The sequence below is a fragment of the Narcine bancroftii genome, chromosome 9, assembly GCF_036971445.1.
Source record: "Narcine bancroftii isolate sNarBan1 chromosome 9, sNarBan1.hap1, whole genome shotgun sequence".
In the NCBI taxonomy this organism is placed as follows: Eukaryota; Metazoa; Chordata; class Chondrichthyes; order Torpediniformes; family Narcinidae; genus Narcine; species Narcine bancroftii.
This window is the reverse complement of record NC_091477.1, coordinates 45,325,655-45,351,622: the sequence shown is the minus strand read 5'-3', so window position 1 is coordinate 45,351,622 and position 25,968 is coordinate 45,325,655. Positions and strand designations below refer to the sequence as shown.

At 44.3% G+C, this 25,968-nt stretch overlaps 1 protein-coding gene across 1 annotated transcript; it reads right to left on the bottom strand.

The window, feature by feature from the left end:
• Positions 1 to 602: 602 nt before the first annotated feature.
• Positions 603 to 21,959, bottom strand: LOC138742902 (T-cell leukemia homeobox protein 3-like). Its single transcript, XM_069897792.1, has 3 exons — positions 21,326 to 21,959; positions 19,267 to 19,504; positions 603 to 1,699 (listed from the first exon to the last, which is right to left on the bottom strand). The coding sequence occupies exons 1-3, from the start codon at positions 21,735 to 21,737 to the stop codon at positions 1,489 to 1,491; spliced, it is 861 nt and encodes a 286-aa protein (XP_069753893.1). The 5' UTR covers positions 21,738 to 21,959; the 3' UTR covers positions 603 to 1,488.
• Between the last annotated feature and the right edge of the window lie 4,009 nt (positions 21,960 to 25,968).

Here is a 25,968-nt window from a genome sequence, read left to right as displayed (position 1 = left end):
GGGATGCCCTGGGGTCGGGTCGCGGGGGGTCAGGGCTGAGATCGGGAGCCTGGTGTCAGGGTCAAGCCGCAAGCCTTCACGTAGAGCCAGGCCACGACAGTATTCCTTGAACTCAGGAGAATCATTGAAATGAGTTCGGATGGTGTCGACTGCTTCATTTGACGAGACGCCGCTCAGTGGGGCGGATGAGGATTGGCCCGCATTGGACTCGTTAAAGCGTCCGTGTCAAGCACACTGCTGTTCTCTCAACGTCTGAACATCTGGGCTCGTTTGCTGAACAAACGAGACGGCGACGAAGCCAAGGATCATGCCCCAGTCAACATCTGGAAAGAGGGCGATCTGTTGGTGGGATGTGGCTCTCTCCAAACATATTCATTATTATTTTTGAGATCTCCCAACACCCGAAATTATTTTATCCTGTGTATTGTTTTGGTGTCAATTCAACGAGGGGAGTGATGGGTGCAATGTTGCAGTTATTTGGTTTAACATCCGTGGAGACAGATGCCGGGGTCGGGAGAGAGCCGCAGAGCACATTGGGGGAGAGTAGATATGGAGCAAGTTTCGAAAAGTAAAACCATTGCGTTTTTTTAATGAAAACAGACTTTTATTTACATATTTGTAGGTACAAAGTAATAGTGTACAATGCTTGCTATATACATTATATTCACCGTCACAAACCTATAGCCGATGGCGTTATATGTACCCATACATTTAAAAAACGCTCTGGCGCATGCTTCTCATTACACAAAGGTAGAGAATGCCCCCCTGCCGCAGTTGGGATTGAAGCCGGTTAACAGTGAACAAGAGGGCGTCCAAATAAAGGCGATCACTCCAGTCGTTAACTAAACTGGAGGACGGCTGTGGTTCTGCTCGCGGATTAAGGTACGATAATAAAGTCCATTGAATTCTCACATTTTCCAGTAATATCTAGTTCAGGGTTCCTTCCCAATTTGCTTAAGGGTCGGAGGGAACTGGCGGCTCCGCCGATCCCCACAGTGGCGGGACCGGAATGAACAGCGTTGAGACCGTTCAGCCCTTGTGGCCCCCAGGGTGGGAGGACACAGTCACGCCACACGCAGGCCGGCACCCAACCAGACCAGCCACGCCCAGGGGCAGAGGTTAACCCTTCCAGAATTAGTCTTCGAGTGCATCGAGGGAGCATTTTTTAAAATATTTGCTTTTTAATGGTTCTTTAAAAATATAAGTATTAACGAAAGGGAGCTGTTAAAATTGCCGGGAAGTTTCAATGAATCGAGTATGGAAAGAATCTCTGAACGCGCTTTCCCGTCCTTTGGCCGTCTGAGAGGGATTGGCCTTTCGCGTCTCTAGGATAATCCGGGCGGCTGGTTCAGTGAGAGCCCTCGATCCCCGTCCGTAATTCGTCCAATGGTCCTATTCTCTTTCCACCTCGTGATTTAAAGAAAACAAAAAAAAAACACGAATGAACGTCCTGGAGAATCCCGTCTGTCGTGGAGCCCCCTCGCAGTCTCACACTAAAGACGTGACAACTGGGATCTTGCTGTTCTCCTCGGCCCAGGGTTGCAGATTCTGCAGCGCGTAGAGCGACGAGTTGTGGAGGCAGAGGGGGTCAGGCTGGATGGAGTCGTTGAGGGATTTGTGGAAGGCATCGTGCTGAAGCTGTAACATCAGTCTGTTGGCCTGTTGTCTCTCGGCTTCTCTCTCTTCCGCCGTCTGCCGTCTGCGTGGATAAAGACACAACAACGCCGTTAGATCAGAAACCTTGCACTCAGTCGAAAGCAGTGGTTCTCGCCCTTTCCTTTCCACTCGTATGCCACCGTAGGTAATCTCACAGAGCATAGAGACATCTTCTAAAAGGGCTTGGTTCATGCAATAGCTGTTCTGTGGTGAGGAAGAGATGACTTAAAGCGGTATGTGAGTGGGAGAACGAAGTTTGAGAACCACTGGCCTAAGGAAGGGAAGGGATGGAACCTCCCCTGAGTCCACTCACTGAGCTCCCGGCTTCGCCCCAGATTAGCTCCGGCAATAGATTCTGCTAAATCTCAACGTGGCCGAAAACAATTTCCCCTCGCGGACGTGTTTAACAGTCCAAGCGAGGTGGGGGGGGGGGGGGGGGTAGGAAGGAAGGTTCGGGCGTTGCTGACCCATGTGGGATCTGGTGGGGCCCCGGGATCAATGATGGCGCTCTGCATCCCTTTAAATCCCGTCATTGGCCAGCGCCCCACGGCCACGCATTAAAACTCCAAGTTGCTCTTTTCCTGAACAACGTTTCGTCAACACGGAGCGGACTGCAGCAGTTTCCGGGGGTCTGCGACTTGGGTCGACGGCCCGCTCCCTGATACCAACGTCGGAGCTGACAGGGAGGGAGACTTGGCACGATTTTGCCTTAGTTGTTGAATGAGCTACGAACAATAAGAAGCGATTCCCGTTGTCAGGCGTTATCAGCTCCCACATCAATGAGTAACGGGGATTCCTATTGAAACTTCAAATGCGAGGGTGTGGACATTGGGGGGGGGGGGGGGGGTATATCGTGAAATGCCCAGGTTCACTCACTTCAGTTGGCGGTCTCTTCCAACTGCTCGAGTTAGACACCCCGGGAGGAACCATGCGGGCGTGAAACACGGCAATCTGCAGACGCTGTGATTGTAACTAATACACAAACGTGCTGGAGAACCTCAGCAGGTCCCGCAGCCTCCATGGAAGCCAGATACCTTGGCGAAGCGGGCTCACCCCGAAACGTGCCTCCTGCGGGACTTGCTGAGGTTCTCCAGCACCTTTTGAGCATTAACCATGATCAGCGAGTTTCCAGCCGGTGCCGTCTGCAAGGAGTTTGTACGCTCTTCCCGTGACCCGCTGCGTCTTCTCCGGGTGGCTCCGCTCGCCAAAACGAACGGGGTTGGGAGGTTAATTGGGCGGCATGGGTTTCGTGGACTGGAAGGGCCCTCTGCCGTGCGATATATCTCGTTAAAATTAAGAAAACTAAAACGAATCTCGAGACTTTCTTGTCTGTTGTCCCTTGCCTCCAATACAAATAGTTTTCTCTGAAGATGTTTGTCCTTGACTCAATCTCACGGTCCGGAAGTCCATCCCTTGCCCTCTGTCCCTTTCTTCATCCCCACTTCAGCGTTCCGCTCTCCGGCAACTTCCCACCCTCACGGGTACCTGCTCAAGTCTTCCAAACACACAGCAAGCTGGGGAAAGAGCTCCGCGCCGGCTCACGTTCACAGATTCAGGGTCAAACGCCCCCAGAACCCTCCCCCCCCCAAACTACAAAAGCAGGAAGACTCCAGAAATAAGGACAACACGAAAGTCTGCAGACACCGTGGTTGGAGTCAACAAAGAACGCTGGAGAAATTCAGGCACATAAAAGGGCATAGATGCCCTTTTAAAGGAAGTGGACCTTCTCTCGAAAATTTTCAAAACACTGAATTCCAGGAGGGAACCAGGATACAAGAAAACAGCCACTGGGACTCCTGCTCTTAATAATTCAAATGCATCAGTCCCAGCCACAGCCTTGTTCAACAAGGAAGGTAGACAGAAGGCAGGAAACTACAGGCCAGTTAGTTTATCAACTATTATTGGCAAGGTGTTCGAGTCAATAATCAAAACGGAATTAGTGAGTCATTGAGGAAAAAATATAAATCAAATCTGGTTAAAATGTTTTATGGAAGGTAAATCACTTTTAACAAATTTGCCCAAATTCATTGAAAATGTTACAATGGAGATCGATAGAGGGGAGTCTGTAGATGTCCAATGTCTTTTGGAACTCTAAATCATTACAAGACCACCCAGGTTTGACCTTAAAAAAAGAGTTTACATTCTCTCTGTGACTATGTTGCTTTCCTTACATTTCCTAACCGTTTTCTGGATGGTACGTTCATTGGCCACTAAATTGCACATGGTGTTGTGGGTGAATAGTAGCAGATCTTTCCTGGAACCAACACACCAATGGCATCATGAAGAAAGCCTCTACTTCCTCAGGAGTTTGCGGAGGAGCTACTAGAGTTGTTCAAGTGAACCGGTACAGACTTGAAGGGCCGACGTGGCCTGTTTTCATGCTGTAAACGGTTATATGGTTATGTTACTTGGTGCATAAGTTATTGAAGGAAGCATGTCAGTGTGGACTGAAACTGACTGTCACATTTGTAAACAGAGTTAGAATAAATGCGTCCCTCTCAGTCTGGAGAGGAGTATCCCAGGGATTAATTCATGGCACTCAGTTGTTCAATATTTCCATCAATGACCTGCAGGAGGGAATGAATAAAAAGTTTCCAAATGCAGCAATGATCCAACATATGGTGAGGGCATTGTGATTCTGTGACAGGATGTGGAAAGATTGGGGTGAAAACCTGGAAAATGGAATTTAATGTGTAAGAGGAATCAAAGGGTGGATTATTGTGTCAATGGAGAAAGAGAGTGAAAATGGGTGAAGTTCAGAGGGGTCAAAAGCATCTAGTGCATTAATCACAAGGTCAGCAGGCAGGACCAACAGTAATGAAGAGGGTACTTTGTGCCTCATTATGAAGGGATTGGAGCTGGAGTGGTCTTGTTACAGTTGTACAGGATGTTGGTGAAGCCTCACCCAGAGTAGTGGGCACATTGCTGGTCCCTTTACCTGAAAAAGGGCATATTGACATTAGAGACAGTCCAGAGGAGAGACACCAGGTTAATTCTAAGGATAAGAGGATGATCTCATTAAGACAGTCTATATTACTTTATGTTGAGAAGAATGAGGGGTGATCTTATTGAAACAAATAAGAGGGGTAGACAGGGGAGATTGGATCACTAGCAGGAGAGTCATGAACAAGTGGGGGGAGGGCAAAGTTACAATGAGCAGGTCATTTAAAACCAATGTGCCCAGAAATTGCTTCAGGTATAGGGCAGTAAGTCTCTGGAATGGTCCGCTCCTGAGGGTGGTGGACTGTTATTTGATAGATCAAAAATGGGGGAAGAGTGGAAAAATGGTAGTTGAAGTCTAGGGCAGATAAATTATGGTCACACTCAATGAGAAGACAAATGACTTTTTTTGTATTAGTGGGCATCCAATTATAGAGATAAGACAGAATTGAGGAGATTGCCCCACCACCACCCAATAGCCAGGATAAAAAGAAAATGAGCCTCCTGATTCCCAGTGTGATCTGGGTACATTTGGTTGGAGAGCACTTACAATGGCCTTTGAAGGAGGGGTGACAACTGCCCATGTAACCAGTTCAGCCATGTTGGCAATTTCTCTTCTGAGCCTTCCGGCTCAGGTAAGTAACTGGAGACAAAAAACTGCTGGGTAAAAATCAGGCATCGGCGAATTTCTAAGATGCAATCTACTTTTATATAATCTATTATTAAACATATATTTCTATTTCCGCATGTTTCCCTGGCCTTGCCTTTCCTCTAATTACATCGATTAAAAGAGAATGCTCTGTCCAGGGTCTGCTTTTGCTCATGCCTTGACAACACTATTGAAAGCTTCTCAGTCGATTGATTCAGATTTATTAAATCATAAATACCACACTGAAAATGCACAGATATATTTCTGTTTGGGTTGGGAGACTTGAAAGATTATTTTCAAGAAGCATGTTAGGACACCGCCGAGATGTGAGAAGCTCTCGGAAAACAGTGAGGTAACTGCACTGAAAGGCGATGACTTTACCCCATCTTCATGGCAAAACATAGGCGGAGACAGCGGTGAAGTTCAGGGAACAAAGATAGATTGTTCCCCCCCCCCCCCCCACCTCCATGCCCTTGGGACACTCAAATTCAGCCTATTCACTCTGAAATGTTCCCCAAGAACCCCATTTTTCAGGCAGTAAGGTATGGATCACAGTAACTCGTGAGGTAAATAAAATCCTTAGCAGCCCTTTATGATTCTGTCACCAATGACTAAATCAGAAATTCTGTCACTGCAATCGGAGTTTATTCATTCCATCAAAACCAGACATTATTGAGAAAGCCTCCATAAAACCATGTGTTGATCCTCTAAAATCTGACAGATGCAATCTCTCCCTGTAACTGAGGGACTTCCACACCTCATTTACTGAAACCTCCACACACTTCCTGAAGCGTGTGACCCCCCACCCCCAAGAACTGAACAAGACATCACAACTCACAGCTTAGCGAGCTTTTATTGAGGTTCGAACCCTGTAACTTTTACTAAATTCCAAACTAATTATTTTAAAATATATTTAAAATCTTTACATCTCCAGAAAAAGGTGTGCACAAATGCACCTGAAGGTCTCCTTTCCAAACCACCATTTAGAATTATGCTATTTAGTTTATATTGTTTCTAGTTAAATTCATTGGCCAACATTTTGCTGTTTTGGTGATCAATGTGTTCATCAGTCTGGGCCCCCTGAAGCCTGTTACTATCATCTGCTTTATTGAGTACATTTTTTCTCATCGTTTGCAACTATTGCAAGTATGCCCTGCATACCCAAGTACATTGATATTGTACATAAATATATATAAAAAATAGTAGAGGTCCCAATAACCATTCCTCCAGATAGCACTTATCAAAACTAATCTCTTCTTTCTGCCTCTTGGCCATTTTTTTTGTTCCAATTGTCCATTCTATTTCATGCCCTTTCATTTTGCTAACAGGTCTGTTGTGAGGTCCTTCATCAAATCCTTTTGAAAGTTCGTATTCATAACATTATCTGCACCTCTAATCAACTCTGTCCATTATATCATCAACGCTCAAGCAGTCTCTTCATTTAACCACTACTGAACTTTTTGCATCCGTAACAATCCCCTTTCTGGTGAAAACATAATTCTAAAAGCACATAGACTATGACTCCTGGCTCCACAAACACATTTCTTTAGGTTCTTTTTGGCCTCCTCTTCCTCAAACTACACGTGTACATTGGGTGCTGATGTATGTCCGTACTCGTTGTACAGGTCATCACCGCCTTATTTCAATCTGCTCCCAATTTCAGAGCTCATCTCTTTTTATATCCAGCTTGTTTTTTTACTGTAGTTCTGATCTTTATTATGACTATGAGACTTTTTTTTAACTGCTATTTCTTCAATTACATTGGACACAAAGGTTTTGCTTCCTGACTATTTTGAGTGTATGTAATGGATTTTGGGCTACTGATCATGAAATTCACCTCAAAACTTTCCTACCACATACCTTTGTTTAGACATAACCTGTTTTTGTGATTTCCTATCACATTTTAAGTCTACTTCAAGCGTACAAAACCATGGTATCCAACATGTAATTGAAAATTCACTTTTCTGCATTTCCACTTGGACAACTTCCCTGCTGACCTTAGTGCACTCAGTGATGAACAAGGTGAAAGGTTTCACCAGGATATTGCAGGATATTGCAACCAGGAAAAGTGGTACTAGGGCAATTGGAATCCATCAATGCTGGCCAAGTATTGTTGGACACTGAGACGGGAGGCATCAGATGCTGAGTACAAATGAAAATCAGCAGCAAAAATTTTTTATGTCAGTTGAACCAATGGATGTCCACATCATTATGTGATCAAACATTCTAAATTCAATAAAAGTTAATTTAATGTTTCTTCAGCTTTCTTTGTGATACAGCAAATCTGAAATTATCTTTGTGTTCAGCTTGAAGTTATCTATCATAATCCCCTTTTTTTTTCAGGAAAAAAAATTGTCCAATGTTATCTGGAGAGCTCTTGCTTTGGATGCATTTCCTTCCAACTTCATCTTGACAAAGGGCCCAGACCTGAAGTCTTCACCGGGTCTTTGACCTGATGAGTTCCTCCAGCAATTCTTTGCTCAAGACTTCATTATCTGCAGGATTTGAGTTTCTCTGTAACTGATCAATGCTGGCCTCAACTCTCCAACCCCCTCTGTTCCTCGATCTGTGAAATATTTATCCACCTCCACTTTAAGTATTTCTAATGATCCAGCTTCCACCACCCACTGGGGCAGAGGATTCCAGGCATTCACCAGCCTCTGCAAGAAGTAAGTTCCATGTGCCTCAGATTTTAAAGAATGGCTCTTATCCTGTGGTTCTGTCCCATTTGTTTTGAGAGTTTCCCACTAGTGAAAACATCCCAACATCTTCCCTTTCAATTTTCCTTGGAATCTTAACCAAGTTGGTGTTGACTCCCAAGGGAAGGAAGTTTTGAGTGCCTTTGGGTTGGCTTTTCAGACAGCTGTGGCTGAGCTGAGCAGGGAAATGGCAATTCTGGATTGCAGGCTGAGTAATGAAGGCAGCTGAAAATAAAGGGCAGCACGGTAGCGGTTAGCACAACACTGTTACAGTGTAGCAATCGGGACCTAGGTTCGAATCCCTTGCTGTCTGTAAGGTGTTTGTACATTCTCTCCATGTCTGTGTGGGTTTTCTCTGGGTGCTCGTGTTTCCTCCCACCATTTAAAACATACTGGGGGTTGCAGGTCAATTGGGTGAAACTGGGCAGCATGGGGGTCATGGGTCAAAAGGACCTGTTATTGTGCTATATGTCAAAATCAAAAATTAAATTAAATTTACATTTAAAAAATTACATGTAAGGAACCCCTCGGAGACAGTCATCATAATGTGGTAGAATTCACCCTGCAATTTGAGAGGGAGAAACTAAAATGAGAAGTGTCGGTAGAATTAAGGGGACTAGAGAGATATGAGAAAGGAACTGGCCAAAGTTGATTGGAAGCAAACACTAGAGCAGCAGTAGCTGGAGTTTCTGAGATTAACTCAGAAGGGTCAGGACAAATTCAACCCAAAGGTGAAGATGAGGCAACCATGGCTGACAAGAGAGGTCAAAGCCAGCATAAAAGCCTAAGAGAGAGCATACATTATGCCAAAAATTAGTGGGAAGCAAGAGGATTGGGAAGTTTTTAAAATTTCAACAGAATGCACTAAAAAAGCATGAAGGAGAGAAAAGATGAAATACTGAGGTAAATTAGCCAGCAGGATAAAAGAGGATTTGGTTTCTTCAGATACCTAAAGAGCAAAAGAGAGGTGAGGGTGGAAATTGAACCACTGGAAAATGACACTGGAGAGATAGCAAAGGGGATGAAGAAATGGCAGACAAACTTATTAAGTATTTTGCATCTGTCTTCACTGTGGAAGACACCAGCAGCGTGTCAGAAGATCAAGAGAATGAGGGAGCAGAAATGTGTGTAGATGGTAACTGAGGAGGTTGAAAGGTGTGAAGGTGAATAAATCACCCTGAACAGATAAATTACACACCAGGGTTTTGAAGGAGGTAGCTGAAGGAATTGTGCAGGCATTGGCAGTGAATTTTCAGGAACGGTTCCAGAGGATTGGAAATTGCAAATGTGACTCCACTCTTCAAGAAAGGAGAGAGCAAAAGACAGGAAATTATAGACCAGTTAGCCTGACTTCTGTAGTTGGTAAGATGGCAGAATGTATTATTAAGGAACTTGGAAAAATAAGTTGAAGTCAGCATGTTTCCTGAAGGGGAAATCTTGCTGACAAACCTGTTGAAATTCTTGTTGAAATAACAGGAAGGACAGATAAATGAGCATCAGTAGATGTAGTTTACCTGGATTTTCAAAGGGCCTTTGACAAGGTGCCACACATGAGGCTGTTAAGCATGATGAGGGCCCATGGTATTACAGGAAAGATATTAGCATGGATAGAATTAAACAGGAATGTCTGCAGATGCTGTGATTGTAGTATTCACAAAATTGCTGGAGAAATACAGCAAGTCATGCAACTTTTTTATGTAGCAAGATAAAGAAACAAGCAACATTTTGGGCCTAAGTCCTTTATGAGCAAAAAAACAGCCAGGCACCTGAATAAAATGGTGTGGGGGTGGGGGGAGGTGCAGGTGGAGAAACACAGGCCCATAAGCGAGGTCATATGGGTGGGAGGGCACAAGAGAAAAAAAGATGACAAGTGATAGGGGAAGAGATGGCTCTCTGAATGGATAGGGAAGGGGTGGAGAGCTGGAGGAAAGGAAACAGAGGCATGGAAAGAGAAGGAAACATGTAAAGAAGATTGGGTAAACAGCAGGAGGCAGATAGTGAGGATAAAAGGGGACTTTTTTGTTTGGTTGCCAGTGACCAGTGGTATTCCACAGGGCCCTGGGCTGGGGTCACTTCTTTTCACCTTATATATCTATGATTTGGATGATGGATTAGATAGGTTTATGGCCAAGTTATCAGATGATATGGCAATGGTCAGAAATCGGGTTCAGAAACTTGGGAGCCCTCGTGCAAGTCTCCATAAAGGCCAACTTACACATAGAGTCACTAGTAAGGAAGGCAGATGGAATGCTGGCATTAATTTTGAGAGGGATGGAATATAAAAGCAGGGATATGATGTTGAGTCTTTATAAGGTATTAGTCAGACCACTCAGAATATTGTGAGCCTTGTTGGGCTCAATATCTAAGGAAGGATATGTAGGGATTGGAGATGGTCCAGAGGAGGTTTACAAAAATGATTCCCAGAGGGAAAAGGTTTTCATATGAAGAGTTTTCTTTAGCCCTGGGACTGTCTCGCTGGAGTCTAAAAGAATGAGGGGAGATGTAATTGAAAACTGTCAAACACTGAAAGGCCTGGATAGACTGAATGTGGAGACTAGTTTGCATGACGTGTCACTTACCGCATCATCGCAGGGGCGGGTTCCCCCTTAAATCGCCGGGTTGGCAATTTAATGGGTCTGTCTGCCCTCAGCTTAAGTCCTGGCAGCATCTTTGCCCCACTAAGCGCACCTGAGTCCCAGGAGGGCTACCCAGGTGCTGCAGTTTAAAAACGCCTGGTGCTGCACTATACTAATTGTGCCAATCCACAGTGGGTGCTACCTCTGAATCTTCAATAACATGATCTCTCAGAGGTGCTACAATTATTATGTAATTGAAAGATCACTTTCTTTTCATAATATTTGGTACCAGAAATGTAATATTATTTGTTCTCTCCTTTTTTGACTGATTGTCACTGTATCTTAGACACATGCAAGTGGCTATGGAGTGTTTGATTTTCCTCTTTATGTCCATTTATATATGTTTCAAACATACCTTGGAATGCTTTCTAATTCTCTAATCCGCTGTTTACGAGTTCTGAATTATCCCCTGCTCCTTTGCTATTTTCCTTTCACTGTCAACTTAGAGCCTTGCTTTTTCTCTCTAACATTCAACCATGTTTCCATCCACTTGGTTAACATGATAAATCCTCTCTCGGAACATCCACTGAGATACCAGACAGACATTTTGGTCAGGTTCCCTCTCCTCTAAAGTAAGTCTCCATAGCGCGGGGATCCGAATCCTCCACTTTGTTCTCTCGCCAAACAAGAACTTGCTTCATCCAATAATTTCTCCGCTCCTTAGCCCTTTTCTGCCCCCGAGGACTTCCTTTAAAAACTTGTATCCAACTCTTGAAAATATGACTGCAGGAACTCAAACCATTTCTCACCCTGGTTCCCAAAAGGGCCACATTATCTGATGGCCCTTTACCACATTTCAGTGACATTATTTTCTCATAGAGCAGGAGGGAGGGGACTCTTGCAGTAGTGGCAGTATTGCCCATCTGAAGCTCCATCTAGCAGATTTCCAGTGACTACTGCACCTTTCTGAGTATTATTGTGCAGTCATTTGGTCAACAGGGATGGAAATATACTCTTTAGAGCTTTCCCTAGTGCTACCATCCTCGCTGGCATTTAGTAGTAGAGTGGGAAAAGGAAGGTTGGCTGTGGGACTCTTCAGCCGTGAGATGAAGGTGGAGGAGGAGAATAGAGGGTCTGTGGTTGGAGTGTGTGTGGGATGAGCAGTCAGTAATTGAGATGATGGGAGGAGGTGTGGGTAGGAGATGCAGGTTCAGAATCTTGATTCGAGTTAAAGGGTCAGTGTTATTGAACAGTGGGCAGGGAGCTTGGGTATGGATTTGTCAGTAAGAGGGTGAAAGCAGGGAAGGAGATAGAAGGACAGTGCTCAGGATAAACAGGGTGGGGATAGATCATAGAACAGTACACCCCAAAAAATAGGCCATTTGGCCCTTCTAGTCTGTGCCAAAATATCATTCTACTAGTCTCATTGACCTGCCCCAGACCTCTCCCATCCATGTATCTATCCATGTACCCATCAATCCAGCTCATTCCTCACTCCCACCACTCCCTAAGTGAAGAAATTCCCTGAATGTTTGCCCTAAACCTTTCCCCTTTCACCCTAAAGCCATTTCCTCTCGCACTTATCTCTCCTAATCTAAGTGAAAAGAGCCTACTTGCATTTACTCTGTCTATACCCCTCATAATTTTGTAAATCTCTATCAAATCTCCCCTCATTCTTCTATGTTCCAAGGAATAAAGTCCTAATCTGTTTAATCGTTCCCTGTAACTCAACTCCTGAAGAGGTGATCAATAATTTGGGAGAAGATGGAGTGTTAATATTTGGGCTGGATATTTGTGAGCAGATGGAAAAGCAGTAAGTACTTAAGCTGGATTATGGGGAGGTCCACAAAGTCAGTGGTGTGAGGATAGTTGGTCTCTAATGGGGTAAAGAGGGATCAGTAATGGGATGGAGGAGGAGTGGGGTGGGTCAGAAATGAGGTGGAGTGAGGACTGAGTGCAGTGAGGACTGAGTGCAGTTAGTGGTGTGTATGTGTGTGTGTGTCCATCTGGCTATCTTGAGGATGAAAGACTAATAATAAGTAGTCGCTTTTAGAATTATATAGTGGAAAATGTTGGTTAAAGTGAAAGAAGGTTCCTTGGAAGATGAGAAGAAAAGAAGGATTTAAGTTTGGGTAATGTAGAAATTGCAAAAGATTTAAAGAACTCTTTTATGTCAGTCTTCACACTGGATGACATGTTTAACATGCCAAACCAAGATGCTAAGGCTGTGATGGGAGGTGAAGACTTCAATACAATCTCTATTACTAAAGAGGCAGTCCCAAGATAATTAGTGGGTTAAATGTAGATAAGTCCCCTGGTCCTGATGGAATGCATCCCAGAGTACTGAAAGAAAAAGGTGGAGGTTATAGCAGAGGCATTAGTGATAATTTACCAAACTTCCAGGGACTCTGGGCAGGTCCCAGCAGATTGTAAAAAACACCTTTTTTAAAAAAAGGATGTAGGCAAAAAATAGGTAACTATAGACCATATAGTTGGGAAAATGCTTGAAGCTATCATTAAGGATGAAATGGTGAGATATTTGGATGGAAATTGTTCCATCAGAGAGATACAGCGTGGATTTAGGAAGGCCAGATCATGTCTAACAAATTTACTAGAATTCTTTGAGGATATAATAGACGCAGTGGATAAAGGGAAAAGGGTGGATTTTGCACACTTTCAGTTCCAGAAGCCATTCAATAAGGTGCTGCATGAAAGATTTATCCATTAGATAAAAATGCATGGAGTCGGGGTCAAGTATTAGCATGGATAGAGGATTGGTTAACCAACAGAAGACAGATTTGGAATCAATAGGTGTTTCTCTGGTTGGTAATCAATGGTGAATGAGTGCCTGAGGGGTCGGTGTTGGGCCTGCAACTGTTCACAATGGACATTAATGATTTGGAAGAGTGGACCAAGTGTAATGTACCTAAGTTTTCTGATGACGCTAAATTGAGTGGAAACCCAAATTTTACAGAGGCTGCAGAGTCTGCAGGTTAAATGAATGGGCAATGGTCTGGCAGATGGAGTTCCGTGTTGATAAATGTGGGGTCATCCACGTTGGAAGGAAAAATAGAAGATCAGATTATTATTTAAAAGTCTAAAGATTGCAGCATGTTGTTGCATAGAGGGGCTTGGGAGTGCTTGTGCATGAATCGTAAAAAAATGGTTTACAAGTGCAACAGATAATCAAGAAGGCAAATGGAATGTTGGGTTTCATTGCCAGAGGGACTGAATTGAAGAGCAGGATGGTCCTGCTCCCCCTGAAGATAGGCACCCTGAATTGCCACAGATGAGAATCCTATCTCATGCAAAGCAGCAGGACAACATACATGGCCGGGTGCTGAAGGACCGTGCAGCCCAGCTGATGGAGGTCCTCACAGACATCTTTAACCATTTACTGCAGCAGTCCAGTGTCCTGGCAAGATTCAAGACAGCCACCTTCATCTTGGTGCCCATGATAGTGTCAGTAACTGTAATAAATGATAACCGCCCAGTGACATCTACCTCGACAAACATGAAGTGCTTTGAGTGATTGGCAATGGAATGCATCATATTGCACCTTCTCATGTCATTGGGCATATTCCTGTTTCCCTACTGTCCAAACTGTTCTACAAATGATGCTATAGCCTGACGCTCCTCTCCATCTGATCCACCAGGCTGTTGTTTATTGACCAGCTTGGCATTCATCATGATCATACCTCAGAGGCTGATGGATAAACTGTTCTCGCTTTCTCTCAATACCCCTCTTGGCAACTGGATCCTGGACTTCTTGACCTAAAGACCACAGTCAGTCCAGTTTGGCTGCAGTATCTCAAACCACACCATGCTGGACACTGGCACCCCTCAAGGCTATGTGCTCAGTTCATGCTGTTGACTCACGACTGGAGTGCCAGACTCAGTTCAATCAGAATCATCCAGATTGCAGATGATAAAAGGATAGTTGGTCTAATCGGCAACAACGATCAAGAAACAATGAGGAGGCTCGTTAAAACTACAAGATGTGTCTTAACATGGACAAGACAAAGGAGATTGTGGACTTCAGGAGGATGAAGGACAACCATTCTCCATAACACATCAATGACTCTATTGTGAAGAGTGCGGGGAGCATAAAATTCCTTGGTGTGTTTATAAAGAACCCACAACACCTCATTAATCAGGAAGGCACCACCTTCCTGAAGGCACCATTCCTTGTTTTTACAGGAGTCAAACAAGAAATGTCTGCAGAAGACAGGAGTCTGCAGACACTGGGATTGTAGATGAGGACACAAAAGTTCGAGAAGCTCAGCAGATTAGGCATAGTTTATTTTTATGTAGTAAAGAAATATAACAAACGTTTCATCAGGATATCCTTTTACAGGGGCACAAGTGAGAGTTTTCTGTCACTTCGATCAGGAAGTCTATATTGAGGATCGTCTCAGACGCTTGGTTGCTTTTTCCTTATTACTTGAAGAAGGGCTCAGTCCCTAAACGTCGGAAAAATATCTATCTTATGGACGGTGCCAGAGCGGCTGAGTTTCTCCAGCATCTCTGTGAGCTTTTACTACAATCAAAGCGTCTGCAGACGTTCGTGTTTCACCCCTGTAAATAACAGCAGGGGACTGAAGATCTCAGCGAGCAGGATGGTGGGGCAAAGTGGCCCCAGTGATTATCAACGACGCACGGTCATGATGAACGCCTCCCAATTCTTGTGCAGCCGGAGAAATATTTTGTGGCCAGACTCTCGGGGGAGCTTGCGGTTGTGGCAGAATATTTCTCGGCCAGTGCCCGGTTCACCGTCTCACCCTGGAGCCTGAGCCTCCGGATGCAGAACAATTCCACCCCCACCCCACACATCACATTGTTCAACATCGGGCGCTGGGGATTTAACAGCGTCCGTGGATGGGGAAATGCCAGATAGTTGGATGGCGACGATGTTTCCCAATCCACTTGCAACGTTACACCTGATCCTCCCAACACAGGAGCTGCCTGACCCGCCGAGGGGTTGTTTGGATTCGGTTTTCCAACATCTGCCGTCTAAATCCGTTTACCTCCCAACCTCTCCTTCCGTTCAGAGACTAAAATCGGCGGTAAAAATCACCACTATGTTGAACAGTGAAGGATGAACAAGGCGACCTTGGCACAGCGACACACAGTTCAGTGCAAGTAGCGGCCATTCCCGTCGTTGAAAGGCCGGGAGACGGAAACTACATGCTCCGAATCAAGGTCTCGATCCGATCTTCCCCACAGATGCTGCTCGACCGCCGAGCCCTTCCAGCAGATTGGGGGAAACTCGCATGTTCAAGTCAGCTTATGGAGAATGTACATGAGAAACGTGTGTCAAATAAATGCGTTAAATCAATAATACAGCGATTATACTTTTACTATTTCATGTCGGCGAGTATCTTCTATTTGAGAAAATATTTCTTCTTGGACAAGGCAGAGAGTGAAGTTTAATTTTCCTTCGAATGCGGTGAGGTGTGAAAGATGGCCTTTACTTGCCCGGAATTGTGCCGCCGTTTTAGTGGCCACACCCGAACGCAGATACACTCACACACACACACACACACGGGCACAGACACCGACACGCAAAGTAGATTCGCACACGAACACAAGGAGTCACAATAAACACGGATGCACTCGCACACAAACGCAGGCGAAGGCTCATAAATTCAAACACACTTAATTTAACACATATTTTCTCACATGCCCAACCTTAAACAGTCTCGTTTTCGTTGGAAACACCCCCCCCCCACCACGTCTCAAACACGTTCTAATAATCACATTAACACAATTTCACACACTAAGTTCTAACACTCACACAAACACTTCTCAGCAAGTTCCTCTTTCTCAGACAGAAATAGATTATTTCATATAAATTCAACATTCCTTCATACACAATTTAAAGCGCAGAGCACCCCCACAAAACACACTCATATACTCACACACAACACCCACATACATACACACAAGCAAAGTCTCTCACACACACGAGCAAAATCTCTCTCTCTCACACACAAAGTCTCTCACACACACACAAGCAAAGTCTCTCACACACATTAGCAAAATCTCTCTCTCTCACACACGCAAGCAAAGTCTCTCTCTCACACACACACAAGCAAACTCTCTCTCTCACACACAAGCAAAATCTCTCTCACACAAGCAGTCTCTCTCACACACACAGTCTCTCACACGCACACACAAGCAAAATCTCTCTCACACACGCAAGCAAAGTCTCTCTCACACACACAAGCAAACTCTCTCTCTCACACACACACAAGCAAAGTCTCTCTCTCACACACAAGCAAAGTCTCTCTCACACACACACACAAGCAAAGTCTCTCTCTCACACACACAAGCAAAGTCTCTCTCTCGCACACACAAGCAAAGTCTCTCTCTCACACACACAAGCAAAGTCTCTCTCACACACACACACAAGCAAAGTCTCTCTCACACACACACACAAGCAAATTCTCTCTCACACACATACACAAGCAAAGTCTCTCTCTCTCACACACACACCTACACACACACGAAGACATGTTCCCACTCAGTTTCTCTAAAGTATCATCTGGTGCAAAATCACATGCACGCGCATATTAACGATGCCTTTTTAATAATGAGTCCCAATCTGTGATATTTTCACGACAGAGCGGGTTAAAATCGTTAGCTAACCGTGTGCGGCACCAAATTCCATCACCATTTACTGCAGGCGACGGTGCCAGAGAGGAAAACATTGTAAAAGTGCACTTTGTGGTCATCCATCCTTGCAGTGGCCCAACTCGTCACATTTACAACTGTGGGACACGGAGAAATAAACACAATCCTTTTTTTAAAAAAATCACGGTTCACTGTTTGGCGTTCGAGAAGCCAGTCAGTTTCGATAACAGATTGTTCAATAACATTGTTGCTGATGTTTGCTGGTGTTATTACAAATCCTGTCATCATGTCCAGAATCTATTATGTTTGACAGAGAGCTGTAAGTCCCCACTACCTATATAAATACCTTCTTTATGTCGAAGTATGGTCCTTTTTCTCAATAAACAAAATCTTGAAAAAAAAATCACTTTGCGGATCTCACGTAGGGTCCGTTAAGAGATAGACAGCAATTGTTCCTTCCCTGACCTGATGTTCAACGCCTGCCAACATCCGATGACTTCGTTGTATTATTCAATCAATAACACATTCCCACCAGAAACGAATCCAAAAAATGGGTAAAACGAGTCATACAGACATGGCAAGCATATTTTTTACCAATTGAATGGAGTTTAAAGATAGAGCTGAGAGCGGGGTTATAATTTAAATAACCTTTCCTTAATTTGTCTGATTTATTTATCTCTTAATTGGAACGCCCCTCCTCTTCTCGGAGCCCTTGTTTACAGATTTACCCGATTGTTCAGCCTATTCTTTCTTACATTCTTATTCCAGTTCTCGGAAAGTAATTGTTCCCCATCAAAGAGGTCTTATTACTGGTGGGAAAGTTAATTAAAACAGCCCCTACGGTACAAAGCTAGATTTTACAGACAGTTGGGTCTTATTTAATTATTAAATAAAATGAAAATTGCATACATAAAAAACATGCTGCAGAAAAACACAGCCAAATGGCAGCGACAGTTTGATGCGACATTAATCTTATCCCGAAAAATATGAGCGATAGGGAATCTTTATCGATCTGCCCAGTGGGGGACTTCGCCACGTTTCTCTCCCCTCCCCACAGGAAAAATCCGCCTTGCTTCGGATTAGTCACAGGTTGCCTGGTGATTCGCAGATCACTCCCAACACATTCTCTTCATCTCACAGAGTTGAATGGAATTATATCGCACAACGAACTTTATTGACCTCAGGCCTGGTTAGTAACAAACATGGATTCGACAAAACGAATGTATTCACTTCAACCTTGACAGGTCATAACGGCGCCAATTTAACAGGTTAAAATCCATGTTGGGAAACTATTCGAAGAATATCGGTACCATCTCAATTCTTTGAATTATGAGTTTTATCCCCAACCCTCCAGTAAAATGGTATCTGATACCGTCGCTCTGCCTTGCGGACACAACGCTTCTCCTCACTCATTGGCCATGATATTTTACTGCCCGTCTTCCTCTCCCTGCTCACTCCCAGTGCTTCCCCTCCCAAGTCGTTCGTATTAGAAGGTTTCTCTTCTCTTTACTGGACTGCTAAATATAGCCGCCTTCGCGTTTCCCCCGTGTGCTCTACACGTTCGTCGCGCTTCTGCCCCTGAAGAACGTTTGTAACTCACTTTACGAGATCATTATTGATTTCACCCTCTCGCTGCTTTTTGAATCTACTTATTTCCTTGCCGGTTCCTAGGGTCTCCCTTCACCTGAAGGGTAATGCAGAACTCTCCCTCCCTGCCCCCTCCCACCCCGCGTTATAATTCTATCTGTTTGACCCTCTGACTCCAACTAAACTTCGTCTTCAATCCTTGAGCCCAAGTTCGCTGCCAGTCGCCGACCTGGTCCCTCAGGGGGATGACAACCCGGACCAGGACCGAACCGTTGGCAGCTTTGACCGGCTTGGGTCTGAATGTCATCAAGGCTTCCAATCGACGGGCTACAGGGTCAACGGGTGGAATTAAAACGGAGAGGGGAGCCTATCGTGTGATCTCCAACCCTAAGCGATGTTTCCTTTCTCACCCTTCCTTATCCAGATCCAACATCTTCCCGTTCCAAAGTGCTTGGCCCTCCCCCGTGTCTGTTCGCGTTCGCTCTCCGGCCCCCTGTAGTATTTCGGTCTGCCCCTCACTCACCTCCATTTAGTTCTTCTGTTCTGGAACCAGGTTTTGACTTGAGCGTCCGTCATTTTGAGGGATTTGGCGAGCGCCGCTCTCTCCGCCGATGCCAGGTACTTCTGGCGGTGGAACCTCTTCTCCAGTTCACAGATCTGGATCCTGGTGAAGGACGTGCGCGGTTTCTTTCGTTTGGGAGGTGTCCTGTTCTGGTAAGGGTGACCGATCCGCCGTGTCACCGTGAAAGGCGTCAAGGCGGCTGTCAGAAGGAAACAGAACATCTGAGTGACCTGTCACAAATGGCTCACCGAAATCTAGCGTCGGGAATAGCCCCCATGACTCTCACTCGCGTTGCTTCCCCTTCCTTCCTCTGCGAGGATAAGGAGCATGGCCTTAAACCCCAACATTCAGGAAGTAACAACGTGAACTCGTCGCACGTAACGCAGACACTAAGAAGCCCACACTCAGCACACCGGGGTTCATGGACACACAGGCACCTCACCTTACCAAACATTACAGTTCTTGGCATTAAAATTTGAACCCATAACTAGGCATAAAGAAATATCTGGTACTCTACACCGTCCTTGCAATAAGTTGGAGTTAATGTCATCGGCAGGGCGGACAGCAACTTTGGGCTCTCGTTCTACCAAGGCCTGGGACCCAGGTCCCTGGACAGCTACCAACGTTCTCGCTTTTATTTCTTGATTTTATCCCCACAGGGTGAAGATTTCAGTTCCAGGCCACGGATATAATTTTTTGACTGGTTAAAATTTTTGGTTTTAGTCAGAACGCCACGGCTGGGCAGCAAGGGAGGCTGTTTCCAGCGGGTCATTGCCCCCCCCCCCCCCCCCCCGAGCGGCATGAGGGGCCCGGTCACAGCTCCTTCCCTTCCCCCATACCGAACAATATCCAGGGCTTCAATAGTCTGGTTTCTCCAAGAGTATCACAGACTAATATCAAACAAACCCTATCGAAAATACTCGGTGTGCGTTAACTGCTCGCCATTAACGGAAATCCAGAAGTGAAAGGAAATTCATTAAATTAATCCGGAACTGAAATGAGAGAACTCTGAGCCGGGACCTGTTCTCCCTGGACTGAGACCCGCTCTCCACGAAGACTTAAGACCCAATCTCTCTGGGCCCAAACCTCTTCAGCTTTGTACCTGGTCTCTGTGTTGTTCCATCTGAGCTGCGTCCAGCTCTCTTCTCTTGACCTGGGACCTTTTTTTTTGTTTGGGGACGGCTCCCAAACTCTGGGATAGGAGCAACGACAACAACAAAAAAAAACATCCAAGCCTGCTGGAGGAACTCAGCAGCAATTGATGATCCGGGTTGAGACCGGCTCCGCAACGTTCTTCTAGCAGGGCGAGTTTTGCTCCAGATTCCAGTATTTGGAGTCTCTGACGGGACCCGGACTTTGGGACGCGACCGGACCGGTGTGTGGGACAGGATCTGGTTTCTGGGATGAGGCCTGATCTCTGGGACGGATTCAGAGTTTGGGACGGCGCTCTCTCGGGCTGATCCTATTCTTTTTGTGAGGGGGATGTGTTCGCTTTGAATGTTTGTCAACTTTAACTTCAACAGAAACTTTTACTTTTAATTTGTTTTGATTTGATCTTATTTTTAATCCGAATCGCATGTTCAACAGACGACCCTCTCTTAATTGTCACCTTCGTTCTCAGGGGTAAATACAATCCAGTCAACTGTTCTCATTGTGTGAATCTGAGTAACTGATTATTTCTTGATCAGGTTCAACGGTACTTTGATTCGATTCCTGAATACAAATCTGTTCCCAAATCGCCAAGTCTTTAAACTCGGTTTTCCTACACAACGAGGCCCAATCCACAGCAAAAGACAAGTTCGTTAAAACAACTAGCACCGACTTTAAAGTGTTTCAACGGTGTTTGGGAAGTTTCCCGGTTGTTTGGATTGTTGCTTGAGGCTAAAATTAAACCATATTCTTACCAATAACCTTATCTTCTTCAGAGTGAACGACAATGCAGAGGTAATGTAAGGTTAAGCGGAGAGTTGAACGCGTTCCTCCCACCCCCAGCGCGGGTTTGACCTGAAAACCGACTTACCTGTGAGCCTGTCCTTGGCAAATCTCCGGCTGCTCTCCATCCAGGGGAAGTTCAAGCCTCCCAAGCCAGCCACGCTACCAATACTGGGCACGTTGGCCATTCCAGCCTGCGGGATAGGCCGATGCGCCGGCACTCTGATCACCCCGGCAGAAGCCAAGCCATTAACGTTCATGCTCAGATTAACACTGTAAGATCCGGACAAGCTGTCCTCGTACGTAGCTCCCATGGCGGGGTAGGTAGGGGCGAGGGCGGGGTAGGCGCTGCCGGCCGGATTGGTCAAGTAACCGGTCTCAGACACCCTGGCGCTGGTCTGCAGGCAGCTCTCCTGGTCGGAGCCGCTGAGGATCTGATCGATGCCGAAACTAATGGTTTCGTGTTGAGGTTGAGTCTGTGTGTTTCCCGACTGATCCATTGTCCCGCCCCCAACCAAGCAATGTGTATCCCCCAAGAAGAAAAAAAAGACCTTTTCAGGTGAAGCGCCTCGCCACCACCGCAGATCCACAAAGCATGCTCCTGGTTGGACTGTGCGAGGTTTGGACGGAGCAGGTGGGCTTTGAGCGGGAGCTTGGAGAGGGAGCTCTCATCACTCTAGGACGCTCCCGACTACATGCCCCGGTTCTGCTCTTTCACCACTCACCGCCCCTCACTGGCTGAGAGCGACGAGGGCTTCACCTGCTATTGGCCAACGCTTGGCAAATCCACAGGAAGGGGGAGCCAAGGGGCCGTGTGGATTTGTCAGGAGCCTTAACTAGAGATCTCAATGCAAAATCATTGATAAGGAAGACTATTAACATGAAACGATTTATTCAGCGACGAGTGTTAAATGCAGCAATATTTAAGACTCGGAGCAATCGACGGCCGCGGCCCAGACGGTGTTTGAGCCACGGATCTTTCCCGACTGCAGCGAACTTTTGAATTGGATTGAATAAGCCCCGATCAGTACAACCTCCTCCATTGAAACGGCAGAGTGGCATTTATTGCATGTTGTTTAAAAGTGGACACGCTGACACTCAGCTCGCCCCTCGCCTGATTATATCCTTCTCTTAAAAAAAGACACGGCCGGCAGATGGTTTGAGAAGTCAAATTAGGATTTAAATTCCTGTTCTTCAAACATGTGTACATTATTTACAGAGACAGCGAGGGAAATTAACGATTTTAATAAGTTCAAAGTCTTCCATTATTAGTCCCTATAATCGTTAGTGAATAGACATCGAAATCGGCCGTTTGTCAGGTTTAACTTTCAGGTTACATTTGCATGAATCTGCCGTTGTCCGGTCACATCCAACACACAAGGTCAGCAGAGCAAACTCTTAAAGAGTGAAGTGTACATTCTCGTTTTATTTTGTAATTTGAACACCCGGAGTTTTCTTTTGGAAGAAAGAAAACATGCAATCGCGGATCAGGAAGGAACCCCTTCTCTTCAGGAACCGTGTGGTGGTCGCAACGAATTATGAAGGAGTTGAAAAGCTCCGATTAAGATCAAGTTCGACCCACCTCGAAAACTAATTTACTACGATTCTCTACATATTCTACAAGTTTAAAAATCATAATTTGGTATTTGGCTACGCTCCCTAGCCACGCCCAGTCCAATAAAATATATTAAGTGTAAGGAATCAAACGAGGTTAACCTGCCACGGTCTCGCCATGTAGTCACTTATCTCTCCATAACAGAAATGAAAAGAGGGAATACAATTTTACATTAATAAAATCAGCATTTTATCAGCGTTTGTTAGGAACCATTCCGTGATTTTATAAAAACAGTTACAAGGCGGGGGTTATTAGTTTTTGCAAAGCCTTCATATTCAATTACACAAACATGCTGAATAATTTAAATCACTGCAATAAAACAGCCCAAAACAGCCGGCTTCAGAAGCGATCTTTCTAATTTGCTGATTGCTGTTAGAAGATGCAGTGGAACTGGATAAGTGGTCCTGAAATGTAAGGGCGAGTCCTTTCCAATAGTTTTTTTTTAATCAGCTGGATGAAATGTTGGGCACTTAACAAAGATCGAAACAGATTGTGGGCTCCTCTGCCAGAGAGGCAGCGCCCAGCCCACAATTGGAAAGTCTCGTCTTGACAAAAAAAATAATTTCCTTGCAAGGAATTTTAAATTGCGATTTTTTTCCATTACACATCTTACTAAATTAATTAGGGCGTTTAGTGTTTATTTTTTTCAGAAATGGATCTATATTTGCCTCGAATCTTTTCGAACTCTTTTCAGCACAACGTACATTTCATATAACTTGCTGTGAGGCTCTTTATTTAAAGCGATTTGCACTCCCGATCACATTAATTTAAATAGAATTTGGGCGATTAACGTCAATGAAAAATCCACAAACGAAAGAGATAAATTCCAACATTCAGTTCCTACCAACTGTGCTATAAATGTTCTGGATCAGGTATTAGGACGGATCCGACAGAGAAGCATTGAAGAAGGATGAAACCTGGTTTACCAATGAGGAACGCCATCATTTTATTTTCTGTGGCAGAATCAAACACACAGTTTGTTTGTTTATATGCAAGACTAAGTATCTGCACACAAGATACAAAATGCACACCAACTTATTCAAAATTAACATGTAAACCAAAATTAACGGCCACATGACATTTTATATCCCATCTCTGTCCATTTCTCATTTAAAATGGGCTTCTATTGATAATATTAAACATACACTAACTGTAGTGTTCACTTACATTTACAATATTACATTTGCACTACTCTTGGCTACAAAATTATATAAGAATTAAATCAACCGTTTTCTTCTTATTTTCCAATGTTGCATTTTTTGGGGTAGAATTGCAACTTCACTGAGACGAATGCGGAAGGATTATGGACGAAATCGTGCTTTTCTATACACACAGAGTGAAATAAGGCGGTGATCTTTAGATGAACAATTCGCCCAGTTTCTGATCTAAACTATCTCACTCCTCTAAAGATTTTTCAGACAGGTGATATTTGAGGGGCTGAATATTTTCTGCCGCAGAGATGCGAGCGGCTGCCAGCGAGAAGGCGAAAGGCTTCGGCCGTGGAAGCAACCCCCTCACAGCTTTATATTCATTTTCACAAATGTTCAGGAAATACCCCGAAAACGAACACATATAAATGCGCGCTACTTCAGTCGCGGCGGCCTGAGCCCAATCCAAGAGAAGCAGACACAGCCCCCGGGGTTTTAATAAAAGACTTGAGCGCAGCCACTGAGAAAAACAGTTTAATTTCGTTCGAAAGCAGAATGCAGACTAAAATAAAAGCAGCCGCCCGCCCTTCATCCGTGCCCGATTCCAGGAATCTTCGCTCGGTGTGTCAAAAAAATGGAAATCACTGTTGAACATTTGATGGATTTCTCGCCGGGAGACAGGGATCGCTTATTGTCGGAAGAAAGAATGGATCTCTCTCTCTCTCCCCCCTCCCTCTTCCCTTCCTCTTTCTTCTCATTTCCGATGGACTTTTGCTGTAAATAATACCCACATTGAGTGGCCACGGACCATTCACGGAGGGAGTTTTGTTTGAATACAGAAAGTTCCTCCAGTTCGCTAAATATAGTAGTCACATTAAAATGTGAAACTGTAGCCACAGATTGAGCATTTATTGAGAGGAAACCCCTTACCCTTTCCGATCAGTGAAGGATACCTCAAGGCAGCCAGTGAAGGAAGATTCATTAAAATGGCTAAATAGCCCGCACCGTAATCAGATCACTCAACATTCGGGTTAAACGTTGATTAAAAAGCGGCACCTCGTCTTGGTGGTGATCGACAAGATCACGGTCGAAGACGCTACGAAATTTGGGATAAAAATCCTTCCACCCGACAGATGTTTCACTTTATATAAACCCGTACATTAAATACACACAAAAATTGTGTTCAACATTTTACAAATGCATATAAAAATTTGAAATTCTTGCCAGAAATTATTTTATACATGAAATAATTATTTGTATTCTGTACACACATGAGCATATTTTGTGTTAAACAGAATATAAGAATTTCTACTCATGCCGGTGTGTATACCCAAATATTTGGCGCCCTTTAACATTAGCTTTAGTTTTATTTGTCCCTTTTAACAATTAGGGACGAAAATTTGTTGTATTGTACATTTATCTTAATTATATGCTATGTATATGTTATCATCCTGCTTCGCTTTATCAATATAACTTGTATATGGATTATTATGTTAAACTCAATAAAAAATATTTTTAAAAGAAAGACCGTTTCTTCGTCACAAAATACCCAATAAAGCGAGAAAGATTCTTCTGTGAACAGACTAACATACTTTCTCTCACATTCAAGCAGCCGCGTGAAGAACACAGTTACAGAGGACAGGATTTCAATGAAAAGACACAGTAATTAGCACCAAGCATGAGAGGACGTTATGGGTTTCAATCAGGAACAAATTTTAAAAATCTGGGAATTACAGAAACGACATATTATGCAAATTTTTAATTTAACTCGTGTCTTGAGTTTTCTCTTTGTATATGTTTTGAACATTAATACGCAAACATTATTTGTAATCATTCATTTTAAAAAATTACATACTCTATTTATGATCGTTAATACAGACAGCCAACACCTAATCCACTTTAGACGTGTTGAAATTGTTATATATAGCGTATCTTAATTTTTCCACATTTAAATAAACTCTAGTTAAA

Excerpts from the sequence above, each read along its gene's own strand:
- LOC138742902 (XM_069897792.1), bottom strand. The coding sequence starts at position 21,737 with ATGGATCAGTCGGGAAACACACAGACTCAACCTCAACACGAAACCATT. Across the intron at positions 19,505-21,325 it reads TGCCAAGGACAGGCTCACAG|CCGCCTTGACGCCTTTCACG; the intron begins GTAAGTCGGTTT and ends TCCTTCTGACAG. Across the intron at positions 1,700-19,266 it reads AACAGAAGAACTAAATGGAG|ACGGCAGACGGCGGAAGAGA; the intron begins GTGAGTGAGGGG and ends TTATCCACGCAG.